We start from the raw sequence: 16263 nt of genomic DNA, 5'->3' as shown, positions 1-16263 counted from the left end.
GAGGTGTTTTACAATGATAACATTAATATAAGAAGGTGGTTAACTGTGTTCTCAAGTTACTTTGGGATTTCATGTTTGGGATTTACTTTCTCTAAAAATAAAATATAATTTAAATGCTTGAATCTTATAAGCAAGACCTGAGAAAATACTAACTGATCTTAAATGAAAATTTTAACTACAGTTTTTCCTCCTTTTCTCTTCCATAAGAAAATTATTATCAATGGATTTTTTCATTACAGATAAGGCTTTTTGCAAATAACATTGTGGAGGTTCAAAATACATTTAAAATCATATGTAGAGCTCTTAATTTGGTTTTAGAGCTCTTAATTTTGGGTTTCCCAAAAATTCATTTGAGGTTTGCCCTGTACCATGCCTGTACAGTATTATTCAACTATATTACAGAATTTTGGAATGTATATCTTCGATCATAAAACAACAACAACAACAACAAAACTTTTGCCTTATATGAGTATGAAGAGACAGGAAAGATCCATTTAAATATTATCTCAAATGTGTGAAATAATATAGTTTTTTAAAATTCAACAGCTGTGTTCTATGAGCTGATTTTTTTGTCCTAAAATGTGATGAACAGTAAACTCTGTTCCCCAACGTGCACTGTATGCAAAGGTTAAGAGAGCCACAGAAATATGATTTAGGTCTATCCGTATCAGGCAAAGTGTGAACCAGAGATAGAAGGCCTGGATCCTGCTTTTGTCATTACTATGAAATTGATTTGTGATTTGGACAAGTCACTTCACCTTTTCAGTTCTGTCTCTTGACCTATGAAACAACAGGAGGAACCATGTAATCTCTAAGATTTCTTCTAGTTCCTGTAATTAATCTGTGCAAATTCTCAGTACCACATTTGAGGGGCACAGGACATGGGACAAAGGCACTCACAGGAGTGCACTTATTCTCTCTCCATACCTACTGCTAGGACGAACCAGCTTCGCAGAGAGCCAAATACTAAATGGCCTGGCTTCGTGCCTTGGCTAAAGAACACAATTGACGACTGTGAAAGCACTTAAAGAAACTCAGCCAGAGGAAACAAACTACTTTCTGAATGTACTCCAAAAAATAGGTAGGGGGTGTGTAAGCCCTCACAATCTCAGACCCTTTGTGTCCTTGGCCTTTCTTCTTGGCTGGCAGAAGGCACTGAGTTTATTTAGGTGACTCAGGCTTTCTTAGACTTAGGAGAAATTATTCTGAAAATGAATGGTTCTCCTCCCTGGTCCCACATCTGACCCTTAAAAATACATATATTTTTATGCAGCAGCTATACTGTATGCAGCATTCTTAGAACACCTTCATAAAACAGAGTTCAGCATAGTGGTTAAAAGTATGAAGTGGGCTCAAATCCTGGCTCTACCACTTACCTGCTGTAGGATCTCAGGAAAAAAGCTTAACCTCTCCCTGCTTCAGGTTCCTTTTCTGTAAAATAGGAAACTAATAAAACCTAACTCATAGGGTTGTGAACATTAAGCAAGATAATGCATGCAAAGCAGTTACCACAGAATCTGACAGGAAGTAAATGTTATAGATATGTAGATAGATGATAGACAGACAGACAGACAGACAGACACACACACACACACACACACACACACACAGTTCCTGGCAACCGGGTCTCCCTAAAAAGTCTTATCAGAAGGCTACAATTTTCTGGCAGTGAATGGCATCTGCTGATCTTTCCTCTTCTGAGCAAACAACATGGCAAAGACTCAAAGCTGGGCTCAGCTCTTACTAACAGGATCCTGCAGAAATCACAGGAGGCAATGAGATTATCCGGAAAGTAGGAAAGAGTTATTCTAGTTTAAGACGAGGTCTTTGAAAGATAGAAACACACACACACACACACACACACACACACACACTTAATATAGTCATACAGAATCAGAGAAAGGGGTTATTTTTTTGTATATGACTTCTCAAGTGTTGCTGGTATTAAAAGCTACAGAATTTATAACTAGATGGCTCCCTGGAGACCACCTAGTTCAGCTCCCTCACTTGGTAGATAAGTAGCTGAGGCCCAGAGAGGTTAAGCAACTTACTGGGTGTCATCCAGCTGTAAATGACAGTGCCAAGACAAGCTTTCTGATTTCCCCTTCTACCGCCCCCCCCCCAGTACTCAGCCTGGTATCTTTCACCAGCTCGGCACCCTGATCTTGTAGCAAACAGAGCATTAAGGTACACACACACACACACACACACACACACACACACACACAGGTTTCTCACTTTTGCCTAAGTTCCCAAAAAGTACAGAAGCAAAATCAACCTCCGAGACTTTTTTGCTAGCGCCTCCCATCATGGAAATTGAGGAGGATCCCAGTCAATATGTGGCCCTCTCCCAGGCTGTCTTTGGAGTTTCTACTCTTCCCTTTCTGTTCCTTCCTCACATCCAGTCTTAAGTGCTATTTCTTAGATCTACTTCCAAAAGGTCAGGCATTTCCCAGGACAGGAGTTATCTTTGCTAATTTGCAAATTCTTCATCTCCCCACAAATGCTCTACCTTTAGATAGGAAATACAGAAGAACTGTGATTAAATTTCCAACAAGCTCCCTGAGTTGAATTCAGTCAGAACTAATCCCTTCCTCCCTAAGATAACTCCATCAGGTTCATTTATAAAGTGTGTGAGTAGGTGAAGGACTGGAGAACACTCAGGTATGCCTGACACAGAGAAAAGGAGGAAGAGGGGAAGGAAGAGACTGGGGGGAAGAGGGAGATGGGTAAAGGAACACATTGACCAAACTGCAAAGTCTGGATCCTGAAAACAGCTCTGCTGCTGAGACTGACTCACTGCTCAGGGGATAGAACTGCAGAGGAGATGCACTGTCTTAATCATACCCCCTCTGGTAACTGACTAACAGCCGACTGGTGTCCGGAACTACACACATAGGAAGCAGGCAGAGGCTACTCCTAAGTGGCAGAAAGGAGGAACTCGGTCTTCCTCTTGCTCCCTTTTCTTTCATCCAGTGCTGGCCACTGTGTGCCTGGCGGGCACACCCCAAGCTCTCCAGCTTCCCTCGATTCACCCCCAGACAGTGAACTCCCCTCCCTGCTCTCCTGGGGGGGTGAAAAGAAGCTTAGGGCATCAGAGATTTCTCTCAACTCTGCCAAATGCTCCCCAGCCCCCTGCCCCTTGCAGGGAAACTGATCTGAGAGAAGCTTTCACTGAGCTGACAAAGGTAGGGCGCTTCTTGTCCCTAAGCCCCGGCGCCCGATAAAGGTGTCCCTCAGCCTGGGTCTCTGCTGTGAGGGTGGGAGGCGTTAAGTGTCACAGCCAAGTGTTCCTTCCCCAACGCGAAACCGGAAGGAAGGCTTTGCTTTTGCCTTTTTTCCACTCCCTACCTGAATTCCGGGACCAGGTTAGGCTGCAACCCGTAGAAAGCAGCGGAGAGAGTGACCAGCCACCCAGGCTTATAACTCCCGTTCTCGCACTCCAGATAAGGCGGAGACCACTTGACGTGGCTCTTGTCCCCGCCAAGCCCGTCCCTGCGCCGCCAGCTGTGGCCCAGGCTCCGGGGCCCCTGATTAGAGCCGCGGCGGTGTAAGTGGGTTCTCCACTTGCGCCGCAGGCCGTGGAACCACTCAGTCTCCAGCGTGGCGTTGGCCAGATGGTGTGCCGAGGAGGACAGGTCCTGGAGCAGGATGCGACTCTCTTCACGGGTGGCCTGAAGGAAGACCTGCGGGGCCGGCGCGGACAGCGACTCGGTGCTGAAGGTGATGGCTGCCCGGGAAATGCTGGGCTCGCCCTCCAGGAGACTCCGCACCAGTGCCTGGTACCACTCCAGGTCGTCCTGCAAGTTCTGCTCCCGCGACTTATTGCTCTGCAGCATCACGTTGAGGAAGTTAGTGGCGTGTGTCAGCGTGTCCAGCGCCCCGTGCAAGGAGGGATGGGAACTGGCTAGGGCTGACGACTTCGCCGGCAGGCCCGCCAACTCGTAGCGGCCGGAGCAGTTGGCTCGCTTCAGCTGGTGGGAGTCCCCGGTGTAGAGGTAAGAGGCCACGTCCATGGGCACCTCCTCGGCGAGTTTCTGCGCCAAGATGGTGCCGTCGGTGGAGCGGCTCCAGGGAGCCGAGGGGTCCGAGGCAGAGGCTCGAGCCGGCTGCTGGGCGTGCTGCTTCAGCCTCAGGGTTCTCTCTCGAGGGGAGTCCAGCCGTCCCGGAGGGTCGCGGCTGGTGCTAACAGTTCCCAATCCCAGAAGAACGAGCAGGAGGCAGAAGAGTAGGGGATAAGCCATGGCTCCCATCTACTTCGCAGAGAGGAAAGGAGGTAACGGGAGACACTTTTTAAAATTTGGTCGTCAATTTATCAACAGTAAGACTTTTACTAGGAATCGGCCCCCTTCTCTAGATGGCACCCAGTCGAAAAGGACTTTAAGAATGTTTCAGAATTGGTCGGCTGGTTAAGCTACCATCACAGGGAATCAAAGCACCTGTGGCAACGCTGTCTGCACCCGCTCCATAATGGGTCGACTCGGGATTACGCACCTCACAGCCTTGAGCCGAACAAGTTACATCCCCTCTCGCTCCCGGCGGCTATAGTTAGCTTGCTTACGTCTTTCTGCTCAGCAGCTTCCACCGTCGCTCTCATTGAGGTGTGTTCAAGAGCTGCTGCTGCTGCTGCCGCCGCGGCCGCCAAAAACGCTGCTCCATCACCTCACCCGTGGCAGGTCGTTCCCGCCTCCCGGCTCTGGCTCCTCCTCGTTCGCTTCGCCCGGAGGCGCGGAGTGCGCGCACACAGATCCGCACCGCGAGCGCAGGACTGAGCCCCAAAGAGCGAAGATTTCTTTTAAGACGTTTGTCTCTCTGGAGTTTATACGACCAGGCAACTGGTTAATTGGCGCCCTCGGGTTTGGCCACAAACCACAGTCCTTTCTCCCCCTGCTCTGGAGGAAAGCCGGTTTAAAGAGGCAGCTTGGCCGCAACCAAACCCTTGAGGGGCGGCTTCAAGCCGTCTTGTTCACTGTTTGGTCGGCTCCTCTGTCAATCAGCCGACTGCCATTTGTTGGGCTGGGGCGGGAGCTGTCCAGTGCTGAACCCCAGGCTGCACGGAGGAGGCGCAGGAGGAGGCGGTGGCTCGGGAAGCAGCAGCACGGAGTCCTTTCACCCACTCGCGTTCCCTGATGACTCGGAAACCTGAGGGGGTGGGGGTGGGGTGGGCGGGAGTGAAGAGAGAAGCAGAGCGTTTGTGGCTCAGAGCGAAGGAAACTTGGACGTACTGAGGAGGAGGGTGTTGGCGTCTTGCATGCTTAGTTAAATCAGCCTTTTCTTGTGCCTGGAAAAGAGGGAGAAAGGAGTTTTCATTTCTGACTTAAATCGAAGGGGAGGGACGTAGGATGGAGACGTGTCCTCCCGAGCATCTTCTCATTTTAGACAAATTATCAAATCCTCCTCTTTATTGTCGATTAAAGAAATGATTAAAACCTACTTGCCGAGGTCTTAGCTATGAGGGAGTAATGGAGACATCTACCGGCTGAGCTTCAAGGGGGAAAAAATGCTATATTTAAGGAACCTCTGCCTGAAAGGGGGACAGGATGTAGGGGAACCTGTGAAAGTGTATGCAAGTGAATAGGTGAAGGGAGAGACATGCGCAAGGGGCAGGATTCAGATGTGAGAGAATGAGAATGAGTGAGTTTGTGTTGAGTGAGGAGGGAAGTCATTCTGACTGGGAGTTTCTGGAGTTAATGGATATGAGAACTAAGACATCCAGTTAACTATAGGTTGGGATACCCCAGCAGAAGGAAGAAGATATACAGAGTAATAATATGTAAAATAATAATTATAAGCTGCATAATATGCCAAGTCCCCACCCCAATTATTGGGACATCCTTTAACAGAGTCTAATTGTTTTATTTGAAACTTTAAGGATGTCTTCTGTTATTCTGAAAATACTAATTACTACTTGATATGTAGTGTTTTATGGCACCTCCGTTTTCCATAGGCACCTCCGTTTTTATGTGATTCATATATATAATCTTAAATGTTCCAGTAGCATATTTAAAAAGTAAAAAGAAAAAAGTAAAATTAATTTTAGTAATATATTTTATTTAGTCCAATATATCCAAAATAATATTTCAATAAGTAATATATGGGTCGCCTGGGTGGCGCAGTCATTAAGCATCTGCCTCTGGCTCAGGGCGTGATCCTGGCGTTGTGGGATCGAGCCCCACATCAGGCTCCTCCGCTATGAGCCTGCTTCTTCCTCTCCCACTCCCCCGGCTTGTGTTCCCTCTCTCGCTGGCTGTCTCTCTCTGTCAAATAAATAAATAAAATCTTTTAAAAAACAAAGAAAAAAACAATATAACAATTGTTAGTGAGATATTTTACATTTTTATACTAAAAATTCAAAATCAATGTATATTTTACACCCACAACACATGGCATTTCACACTGGCCACATTTCCAGTGCTCCATAACCACCTGTGACCAGAGGCTTCCATAGAATACAAGCTCAAGAAGATAGTACATTGTGGTTTTGAATGTTCTAGAAAGCCTAGGTACACACAGGATAAGATACCATGGTCCGAAAGCTCTAGGAGGCCTGGTCCATTTAATAAGTCTGGAGTCAAGGTAACTGAGTAGTAGACAACCCTTTGTCAATGTCAGTGTCCATCAGTAAAGGAAATAATCCAAAAGAGGTTTTTATAAGAGACTAAGATTTAACACATACTCATACATCTCTAAACAAATTACAAAATTCCACACCAACTCACAAAGACATATCATTCATTCAACAGATGTTGATTCAGCCTCTACTAAGTATCAGGCATTAAGCTTGCTACTGGTGCAAACTAAACACATCTTCTGCACAATAGACACATGGATCTTACAATCAGGTGTGTAGAGAGAGAGATGATAAAAAAGCAAACAAACTAAAAACTTAAATATAGTGGTAACTGTCATGAAGAAATAATCACTATAAAGTGATAAGAACTGCAGGGTTTGGGGGTAGGGACCTTCTTATATAAAGAGATTAAGAAAAAAAAACTTCTATGAAAAGGTAACAATTGAGCTGAGACTTCAAGAATGAGGAGCAGTTAACTAGGTGGTAGATAGTAATGAACTAGCTAAAGGTAAGAAGGAAAGAAACTTACCTCAGTTAGATGGAGTAGTATATGGGTACACTAAGACTACAAATATTCCATTCCTAACAGGAAAGAGGGCTGGAAGAAAATAACTTCAAGAACCTGAAGTTCATATATAACAAGTACAAACAATTGAGAAAAAAAATCATTTTATAAAATAATCAAGTGACTCTGGCATGAATAACACCCACCCCCACCACCAATTAAGTGAATGTAATTTGTACATATAGATAAATACCCCCTGTGTTACCTCAAAATTAGGAATGAAGTTGTCATATTGAAACCATGTAGGAGCTTGACCATAATAGAACAATGCATACAAGACCCGTCAGCCCTCTGCAAAAAGGCCCAAAGCTTTTTCATCACAGCCTGCGAAGTCAATGTAATTGCCTGAGAATAGTGAAATGTGCACTGATGAAAAAGCAATATGCAATGGAGTCATGAGTTATTAGTTGTCATATGACTGATTTATCAATATTATAAAAAGATGTGATGTCTGAATATCTTTTGTGTGTATGTGAGTGTGTGTGATGTTTGCATATCTTTAAGAAAAAGAAATTAAAGGAGGTCAAAAACTGCTGAGACCAGATTTTATGTGAGCAGTTTAGGTAGAGTATTTTAAAAATTTAAGTGCTGCTGGGGCACCTGGGTGGCTCAGTTGTTAAGCATCTGCCTTTGGCTCAGGGCATGATCCCAGGGTCCTGGGATCGAGCCCCGCATTGGGCTTCCTACTCCGCATTGGGCTCCTTGCTCTGCTAGGAGCCTGCTTCTTCCTCTCCCACTCCCCCTGCTTGTGTTCCCTCTCTCGCTGGTTGTCTCTCTCTGTGTCAAATAAATAAATAAAATCTTTTTTAAAAAATTTAAGTGCTGCTTTAAATCATTTAAGTCAGCAAGGATTAGGACAGTGGGATATGGTGAAAGGACACTGAATTGGCAGTTGGGAGACCAAAATCTACTCTTGGCTCTGCCATCATCCAGTCACATGACTTTTGACAATTTCCTCAACCTCTCTGAGCCCTTTTGCTTCATCTGTACCCTAAGAGTGATGTGTAAGATATATCCACAACTGGAACAATTGAAGCTGAGTAACAGATATTGGCCCAGGTATATCTTCCAAGAACTCATCGTTCTAAATCGTTCTAGATTTACAAGGTAACTGTTATTTTTAGATTAAATAATAATGGATCTCAGTAAACAAAGTGGCATAACCCCAGATTCCTGATAAAGCAAATAAAACTACAAAGGGACAGCACAGTCTGTCAATATGACACAAATTCAGAAATCCAGTTCTTATTCCAGTCTTGTATGCATTGTTCTATTATGGTCAAGCTCCTACATGGTATCAATATGTATTTAGACAACCTCATTCTTTTTTTTTTTTAAGATCTTATTTATTCGACAGAGATAGAGACAGCCAGCAAGAGAGGGAACACGAGCAGGGGGAGTGGGAGAGGAAGAAGCAGACTCATAGCAGAGGAGCCTGCTGTGGGGCTCGATCCCATAACACCGGGATCACGCCCTGAGCCGAAGGCAGACGCTTAACCGCTGTGCCACCCAGGCGCCCCTAGACAACTTCATTCTTAATTTTGAGGTGACACAGGGGTATTTATCTATATGTACAAATTACATTCACTTAAGAATCACTGAGATTCCGGATTTCCCTAAGCATATGCAATCCCTGTGCCTCATGTCCCCGTTTGCGAAATGAAAATCATAGTCTTTGTTCTCCAAGGGCAGTAGTTTTGAAATTTCTGGGTGTAGAAGTATCACTAGAGAATTCTGAATATCACTGTGGGTCTGGGTAGAACTTGAGAATCTGCATTTTAATAAGCACCACAGGTGATTTCTGTTGCAAATGGTCCACAGAGCACATGCTGCGAAATACTGCCTGGAGCCGTGGAAAATAACTCTAAGATATTAGGAAAGAAGAGCTGGTAAACACAAAGCCTTGTTATAAATTGTGAAATGTAGCCTATGAATAACAATGAAAATAACACCTATAAAGAATATTATTTTTATTAATATTAATAACATCATCATTATCATCTAAACATTTATATAGCACTCACAGCAGCCAGGCATTGTCCTAAGGATTTGACACAGGTTAGCTCTTTTAGTCTGCATTACCACACTGAGCTTGGTACTGTTTCCATTTTACAGATGGGAAACAAAAAGAACAAAAAACAAACAACAACAACAAAAAGAAGTGCCCTAAGAAATGCAGCCATGTGGCTCCACATATACTTTTAATCATTATACCAGTGGTTCTCAAACACTGATATGCATTAGATTCACCTGGAGAGCTTCTGTCAAAGCACAGATCAGTGGCCATACCGCACAGCATTGCTACTTCAGTGGGTCTGGAGTAGGGCCTGAGAAGTTGTATTCCTAACAAGTTCCCAGGTGATGCTGATACTGCTGGTCCAGGAGCCACTCTTTCAGAACCACTGCTCTGTGCTGTACTTTCCATCAGTATAATCTATCACCTCTACATGCTTACACTCTTCCATGTATTTCACATGGAAAAAGAAGAAAGTGAACATCAGTGGATGAAAAGATGCCTGAAATCTGCTCAGGGGGAAAAACAACTCTCTGGTTTTCTATTTCCGGCTTAGAAAGTTTACCCAAGATGTTTATGTTTTTTACTTCACAGTTTATTCTCATCTGCCTCCAGTTTACCCTTAAAACTCTTACTCCCTGTCAGCATCACTTCTAAAAACACTCCTGTTCTTTCAAGAGTCATCTCCTATGCTTTGCACTATAAAGTCATGACTTGGGCTGTTTTTTCCTTCCCAATAAAGTGCATCTTTTTTAAGTACTGCTAAACAGTATCATCTACAGAGTCACTCAGGCTTTGACCCAAACTGCTAGTTTCCCCTAATCTTCCAAGCCACCACGCTTGCAAAATGGTTCTGTAAACCTAAAGACACCTGAAGAACTTTCTGACCACAAGGGAAGAGAATACCAGGAAATGGCATTCATGTAGGAAAATCCTAAGTGCACTAAGGCATAGTATTTCCTTTAAATGGCTTTCCATGTCTCTGACCTAACAACCTAACATCCAGCAGTGCTGGAAAAGATTAACATGGCATTTACAAAAACAAAAACAAAAAGCAAAAAACAAAACAAAACAAAAAACACCAAACTACTGAAAGTCCAACTCTATTTAATACAAGGATTGGCTCCCTTTCTCATTTAGAAATAAGAACAACCCAAGAATTTGAAACAAAATTTACTGGGAAGAGAACTTTATGGATAGAAAGAGATAGGAAATAGATTACTTTGTCTTTGCTCAATTTTCTCTGCTTCCTTCCTTGGAGGGAAGCTCCTCAGGCCACGTGTAAGTGTGTGTTATTATAGTTTATGATGTTGTCTTCATCAGGACATTACCTTGGGCAAAATGAAGGCTTACTTCATGACCAGTTTCAGACTTGGCTCTCCATCTTAACCCAACAGGTTTTGAAAGTTGGAAACTTCAAGTGCCCAGGACCATGTCTGCAATTCACCTTGTGTACACATAAGAGACACTAACTAATGGCAATTCCTCACTGAAGAAGAGCAGAAACTTGTAAACCCAAATGAACCTATAAAGAACAAGTTTATCAAAAAGCAGAATCATACCTGTAAACACAAAGAACAAACTGATGGTTGCCAGAGGGAAGGGGTTGGGGATGTGGGCAAAATGAATGAAGAGGAGTGGGAGATAGAGGCTCCCAGTTATGGAATGAATAAGTCATGGGAATAAAAGCACAGCATGAGGAATGTAGTCAATGATATTATAATAGCATGGCTACACTTGTGGCGAGCATATAGCATAAACTATAAAGAAGTCGAAAGAAGTCCAATCATTATGTTGTACACCTGAAACTAATGTAACATTGTGCACCAACCACACTCAAATAAAAAATTTAATGAAAAAAAAAGCAAGTTTGTGATAATATTAAGTCGCTTGTTAAGTTTTCCTATTTTAAAAAAGTTGGGGGAAATTAATCCAGTTATGTTATTGTTGTAATTTCAGATACCTGGATTATATGGAAAAAATAAGGAGACATAACATAAAAAGATATCCCAACAAGATGTAGTGAAAGAAAAAAATCACTATACATATTCTGGTGGAAATACCTTCAGGCTAAGAAAATGACAAACCTAAGCTTGAGTCCAGGTACAAAACAGTTTTGCAGATGTAGTAGGTGGTGTGATGCAGAAGTCTGAATCCTGTGGCATATATAAATTGTTTCTATTTGTCATTTTGATGTATTCTTTGGAATAAACAGCTTCAAGGAAAATTTTGCCTGGTCTTTACCAACAGCACCCTATTCAGACAGGGAAGAATTTCAGAGAAATTTTGGCACAAGAAGCTTTCGGCTTCTTTTATTCGCTGTGTCAATAAATGTTCCTCAGTAATGGGGCTGACTTCAAGTATACATGGCCATCACGTATCACAGTGTCTGGGGAGAAATGGGTTCTTCATGAGCATTCTGCAGATATGAGTTCTTATATATTGCATAGAAAAAAGCAGACTAGAGAACAGAAGGCTAAAAAGAGAAACAATTTTCAAGAATCTGCTGTATCATGAGTACCAAATGTGATGAAAAGGAGCTGTTTCAACTGTTTGTTTTTATATCTCAAATCAGATATTCTGGAGTTAAATCCTGTGGCATATAATTTAATTAAAATTCAAGAAAGAAATAAGAATATAACAAGAAAGCTTTTCTGAATGTCGAGGTTATTTTTAATTGAGATGGATTAACCAAGAACTGAAAAGAATCTCTTTCCTTGAAGAATAATTTGTGATTTTTGGTAGAAACTATATCCATGTAGCAAAAATTAGTTATATTTATATTCCACCTGAATAGACAGACAAACCAAATGGTCATTGGGATCTATTTCTTTCCTATAGTTCTTTGATAGACTGAGATCACTGATAGACTCCAGTAACTGAAACTGTTAGATTGCCACAAACGGGAAAACTAGTGCATACATATTTAACGCAAATACTTCTCTTAGGCATCAAAATCCTGTCCCTGTTTGCTACCATTCCTCTTGTACTGCATTACTCAACCTGACATTCAAGACCATTTACAAAAATTTTCTCCCCCAACCCACCAGCCTTCCGCTACCTTTTGGAGTCCCTCCATTCTGACAAAGCTATGCGGTTTACACTCTTCCTTTATAAGTAACTTGCACACTCCAGTTCTATGCCTGCCTTTGTGAAAGTAACTCTGTTTATTGAGAAAACTTCTATAAATATGTGTTTCCTTTAAAATCTTTCAACACTACTAATCTCTGAATAGACATTTCTTCTAGAAGATATATGAAGGTCTAATGAGTTCATGAAAAGATGCTCAACACCATTAGTCTTTAGAGAGATGAAAATTTAAACCACTAGATACAATTACATACCCCTAAAGGACTATAATAAATAAGACACACAATAACAACTGTTGGTGAGGATGTGAAAAAACAGGAGGCTTCCTACATTGCTGGTAGGAATGAAAAGTGTCATAGTCACATTAGCCACAGATTAGCAGTGTCTCAAAAAAGTTCAATATAAACTACCATATGACCTAGAAATTTAACTCATAGGTGTTTACCCAAAAGACATGAAAGCTTATGACCACACAAAGACATGCATGTGAATGTTCACTGCAGCATTATTCATAATAGCCAAAATCTAGAATGAGCTAAAGGTACATCAACTGGTGAATGAATAAACCCAGTGTGGTACAACCATATGATAGAATACTATTCAGCCAGGCTAAAAAGAGAAACTATTTTCAAGAATCTGCTGTATCATGAGTACCAAATGTGATGAAAAGGAGCTGTTTCAACTGTTTGTTTTTATATCTCAAATCAGATATTCTGGAGTTAAATCCTGTGGCATATAATTTAATTAAAATTCAAGAAAGAAATAAGAATATAACAAGAAAGCTTTTCTGAATGTCGAGGTTATTTTTAATTGAGATGGATTAACCAAGAACTGAAAAGAATCTCTTTCCTTGAAGAATAATTTGTGATTTTTGGTAGAAACTATATCCATGTAGCAAAAATTAGTTATATTTATATTCCACCTGAATAGACAGACAAACCAAATGGTCATTGGGATCTATTTCTTTCCTATAGTTCTTTGATAGACTGAGATCACTGATAGACTCCAGTAACTGAAACTGTTAGATTGCCACAAACGGGAAAACTAGTGCATACATATTTAACGCAAATACTTCTCTTAGGCATCAAAATCCTGTCCCTGTTTGCTACCATTCCTCTTGTACTGCATTACTCAACCTGACATTCAAGACCATTTACAAAAATTTTCTCCCACAACCCACCAGTCCTCTGCTACCTTTTGGAGTCCCTCCATTCTGACAAAGCTATGCGGTTTACACTCTTCCTTTATAAGTAACTTGCACACTCCAGTTCTATGCCTGCCTTTGTGAAAGTAACTCTGTTTATTGAGAAAACTTCTATAAATATGTGTTTCCTTTAAAATCTTTCAACACTACTAATCTCTGAATAGACATTTCTTCTAGAAGATATATGAAGGTCTAATGAGTTCATGAAAAGATGCTCAACACCATTAGTCTTTAGAGAGATGAAAATTTAAACCACTAGATACAATTACATACCCCTAAAGGACTATAATAAATAAGACACACAATAACAACTGTTGGTGAGGATGTGAAAAAACAGGAGGCTTCCTACATTGCTGGTAGGAATGAAAAGTGTCATAGTCACATTAGCCACAGATTAGCAGTGTCTCAAAAAAGGTCAATATAAACTACCATATGACCTAGAAATTTAACTCATAGGTGTTTACCCAAAAGACATGAAAGCTTATGACCACACAAAGACATGCATGTGAATGTTCACTGCAGCATTATTCATAATAGCCAAAATCTAGAATGAGCTAAAGGTACATCAACTGGTGAATGAATAGACCCAGTGTGGTACAACCATATGATAGAATACTATTCAGCCATCAAAATGAGCAAGCCACTGACACGTGCTATGTCATGCATAAAGCTCAAAACATCACACTAAGAGAAAGCAGCTAGACACAAGAGACCAGATATTGTGTTTATATGAAATGTCCAGAAAAGACAGATTAATAGAGACGAAAGGTAGATTGTTGTTTGCCTGGGCCTGGAAATGGGAGCAAGAACCAACTGTAAAACAGCATGAGGGAGGGATCTTAGCAGGGGATGAAAATGCTCTAAAACTGGTGGTAATAGCTGTACCACACTGTACATTATTTGAAATCATTGAATTGTGCACTTAAGTGGGTGATATGTAAAACGTACTTCAGTAAAGTTTGTTAAAAAAAAAAAACTACCATCTCTAGGTATTCTCCATAATTCACTTGATTTTCTAGAATCATCCTTTGAGTCTATCTAGTATCATCTCAGTTCGTATGGACCCATTATTTATTATATGATTTACATTTGCTGGTTTAAAAGCAGAATGATAATGGTCAAAATGGTTAAAAATTGTTGAATTCAGGATTGTAATTTTCTGAAGGTCAGAATGTTGCCCATTAATACCCTGTGTTAGATGCAAATAAGATTTTTTTTTCAAATAAGATTTTCTTAATGTAGGAATGTTAACATATAAAACCATTTGTGCCAACTCCATTTGATAGTAGAACCCTAAATTTAGATTTAAAAGTATTTTTTATTTTTTTAGAAAAATCACTGTTCCTACTTATTCTTGGAAAGTAGTTTTATCCCAATTGAAAAATGAGCAGAAGACATGATCAGAAATTTCAAAGCAAAAGAAACATATATGGCCAATAAACATATGAATCCCATAGTGAATGTGGAAATGCAAATCAAAACACAATGGGATACAAGTTAAATCTGTATGACTGGCAAAAATTAAAAGGTCCAATAAAACCAAGTTATTGGCACTGGATGTGAAGAGGATGGAAGAGATGTGAATTCACAAGATCTCTTATGCTGTGCTGTTGGAAATGTAAATTCATATGATTGTTTTTGGAAAATAATTTAGCATCACCTTGTAATGTCAAACATTCACCTACACTATGACCTAGCACTTCCACTCTTGATGTAGACACAAAAGAAATTCTGGCACATGTATACCCTGTGATACATACAAGAATGTTAATAACATTACTGTTTAAATAACAAAAAACCTTGAAAGTCTAAATGCTCACATCAACAGAACAGGTGAATTAACTGTGGTATGCTCACACATATGAAATGAAAGTAAGGACATTAAGAACACAGGATTCAGAGAGATGGCTGGAGCTCTTGGGTGGGTGAGGTATGAGAAGGGGATTGGGTGCTAGGTGCAAGAAGTCAAAGGCTTATCTAAAATAATTAAATTTAAAAATCAGATCATGTATTAACCAATGGTGAAAGGGTATTGAACAAAGGATTATGCCAAATCCAAGGTCCTAAAGTCAATTAAAGGAGCAAAAGAAAGGAAAGAGAAGGGAACAGAAAGGAAGGACAGAAATCACTATTAACTATCTCATTGCCATACTCCTGGTCCCCAAATGAATGACTCTCATGAGCTATATAACCCTCCTCACCTTTGCAATTCATCAGGTTGACAATCCAGCAAAGCAAATGGTGTGAATGTTTCCAGTTGGTGCCAATATTCACCTCCCAACACAGTCCACTTTTGTTCCCAATGCCAAAAATCCACTGGTGGTGCTTCAGTGCTCAGACAGGCTTCGATTTGAAATCAGGCAGGGTTTTTCAGTGCCTGCCTTCAACTAGACCTCGTATTAGTAATGGCTGTTATTCACACTGTGCTGAGCCATCATCTTTGGATGGCAGTCCACTTCAGGCTGAAGTTTGATTTCACTTTCCATCAAGCCCTAAACTTATGGGTTCGTATCCAGAGCATTATTTCTAGGCTTCCAACGTGTCTCCTCAAAGACCGGCCTGACCCACTTTCCAGATGGAGCCAACATCATCCTCTATCTGATCCATAAATCATGAACAGAAGGTTGAGGAAATGAGAAGCTGTGTACCCACTGGGAGGGGGGTGGGAGTGCAGCTTCCAGCATGGGGTCTACGGCAAGATCACAGCCACACAACCTAATTCTCCAGAAAGCCAGTTTTGATCAATGACAGAACAACCTGGTTCCAGATGAAATTATCCCAGATTTTTAAACACAAATAAACAGTCATATTGAAAGTCG

At 41.2% G+C, this 16263-nt stretch overlaps 1 protein-coding gene across 1 annotated transcript in view; it reads right to left on the bottom strand.

Annotated features, from left to right (window-relative positions):
• Positions 1–4308, bottom strand: part of GPR158 (G protein-coupled receptor 158) — a 434171-nt gene extending 429863 nt beyond the window's left edge. Inside the window, 1 exon segment of the mRNA XM_008709680.2 lies at positions 3352–4308. Coding sequence (XP_008707902.2) covers positions 3352–4253 — 902 coding nt within the window. The 5' untranslated portion in view covers positions 4254–4308.
• Positions 4309–16263: the final 11955 nt, after the last annotated feature.

This window comes from Ursus maritimus, unplaced genomic scaffold (genome assembly GCF_017311325.1).
Source record: "Ursus maritimus isolate PB19 unplaced genomic scaffold, ASM1731132v1 scaffold_31, whole genome shotgun sequence".
NCBI classification, from domain to species: domain Eukaryota; kingdom Metazoa; phylum Chordata; class Mammalia; order Carnivora; family Ursidae; genus Ursus; species Ursus maritimus.
The sequence above is the reverse complement of the archived record's forward strand: the minus strand, read 5'-3'. Positions and strand labels throughout refer to the sequence as shown.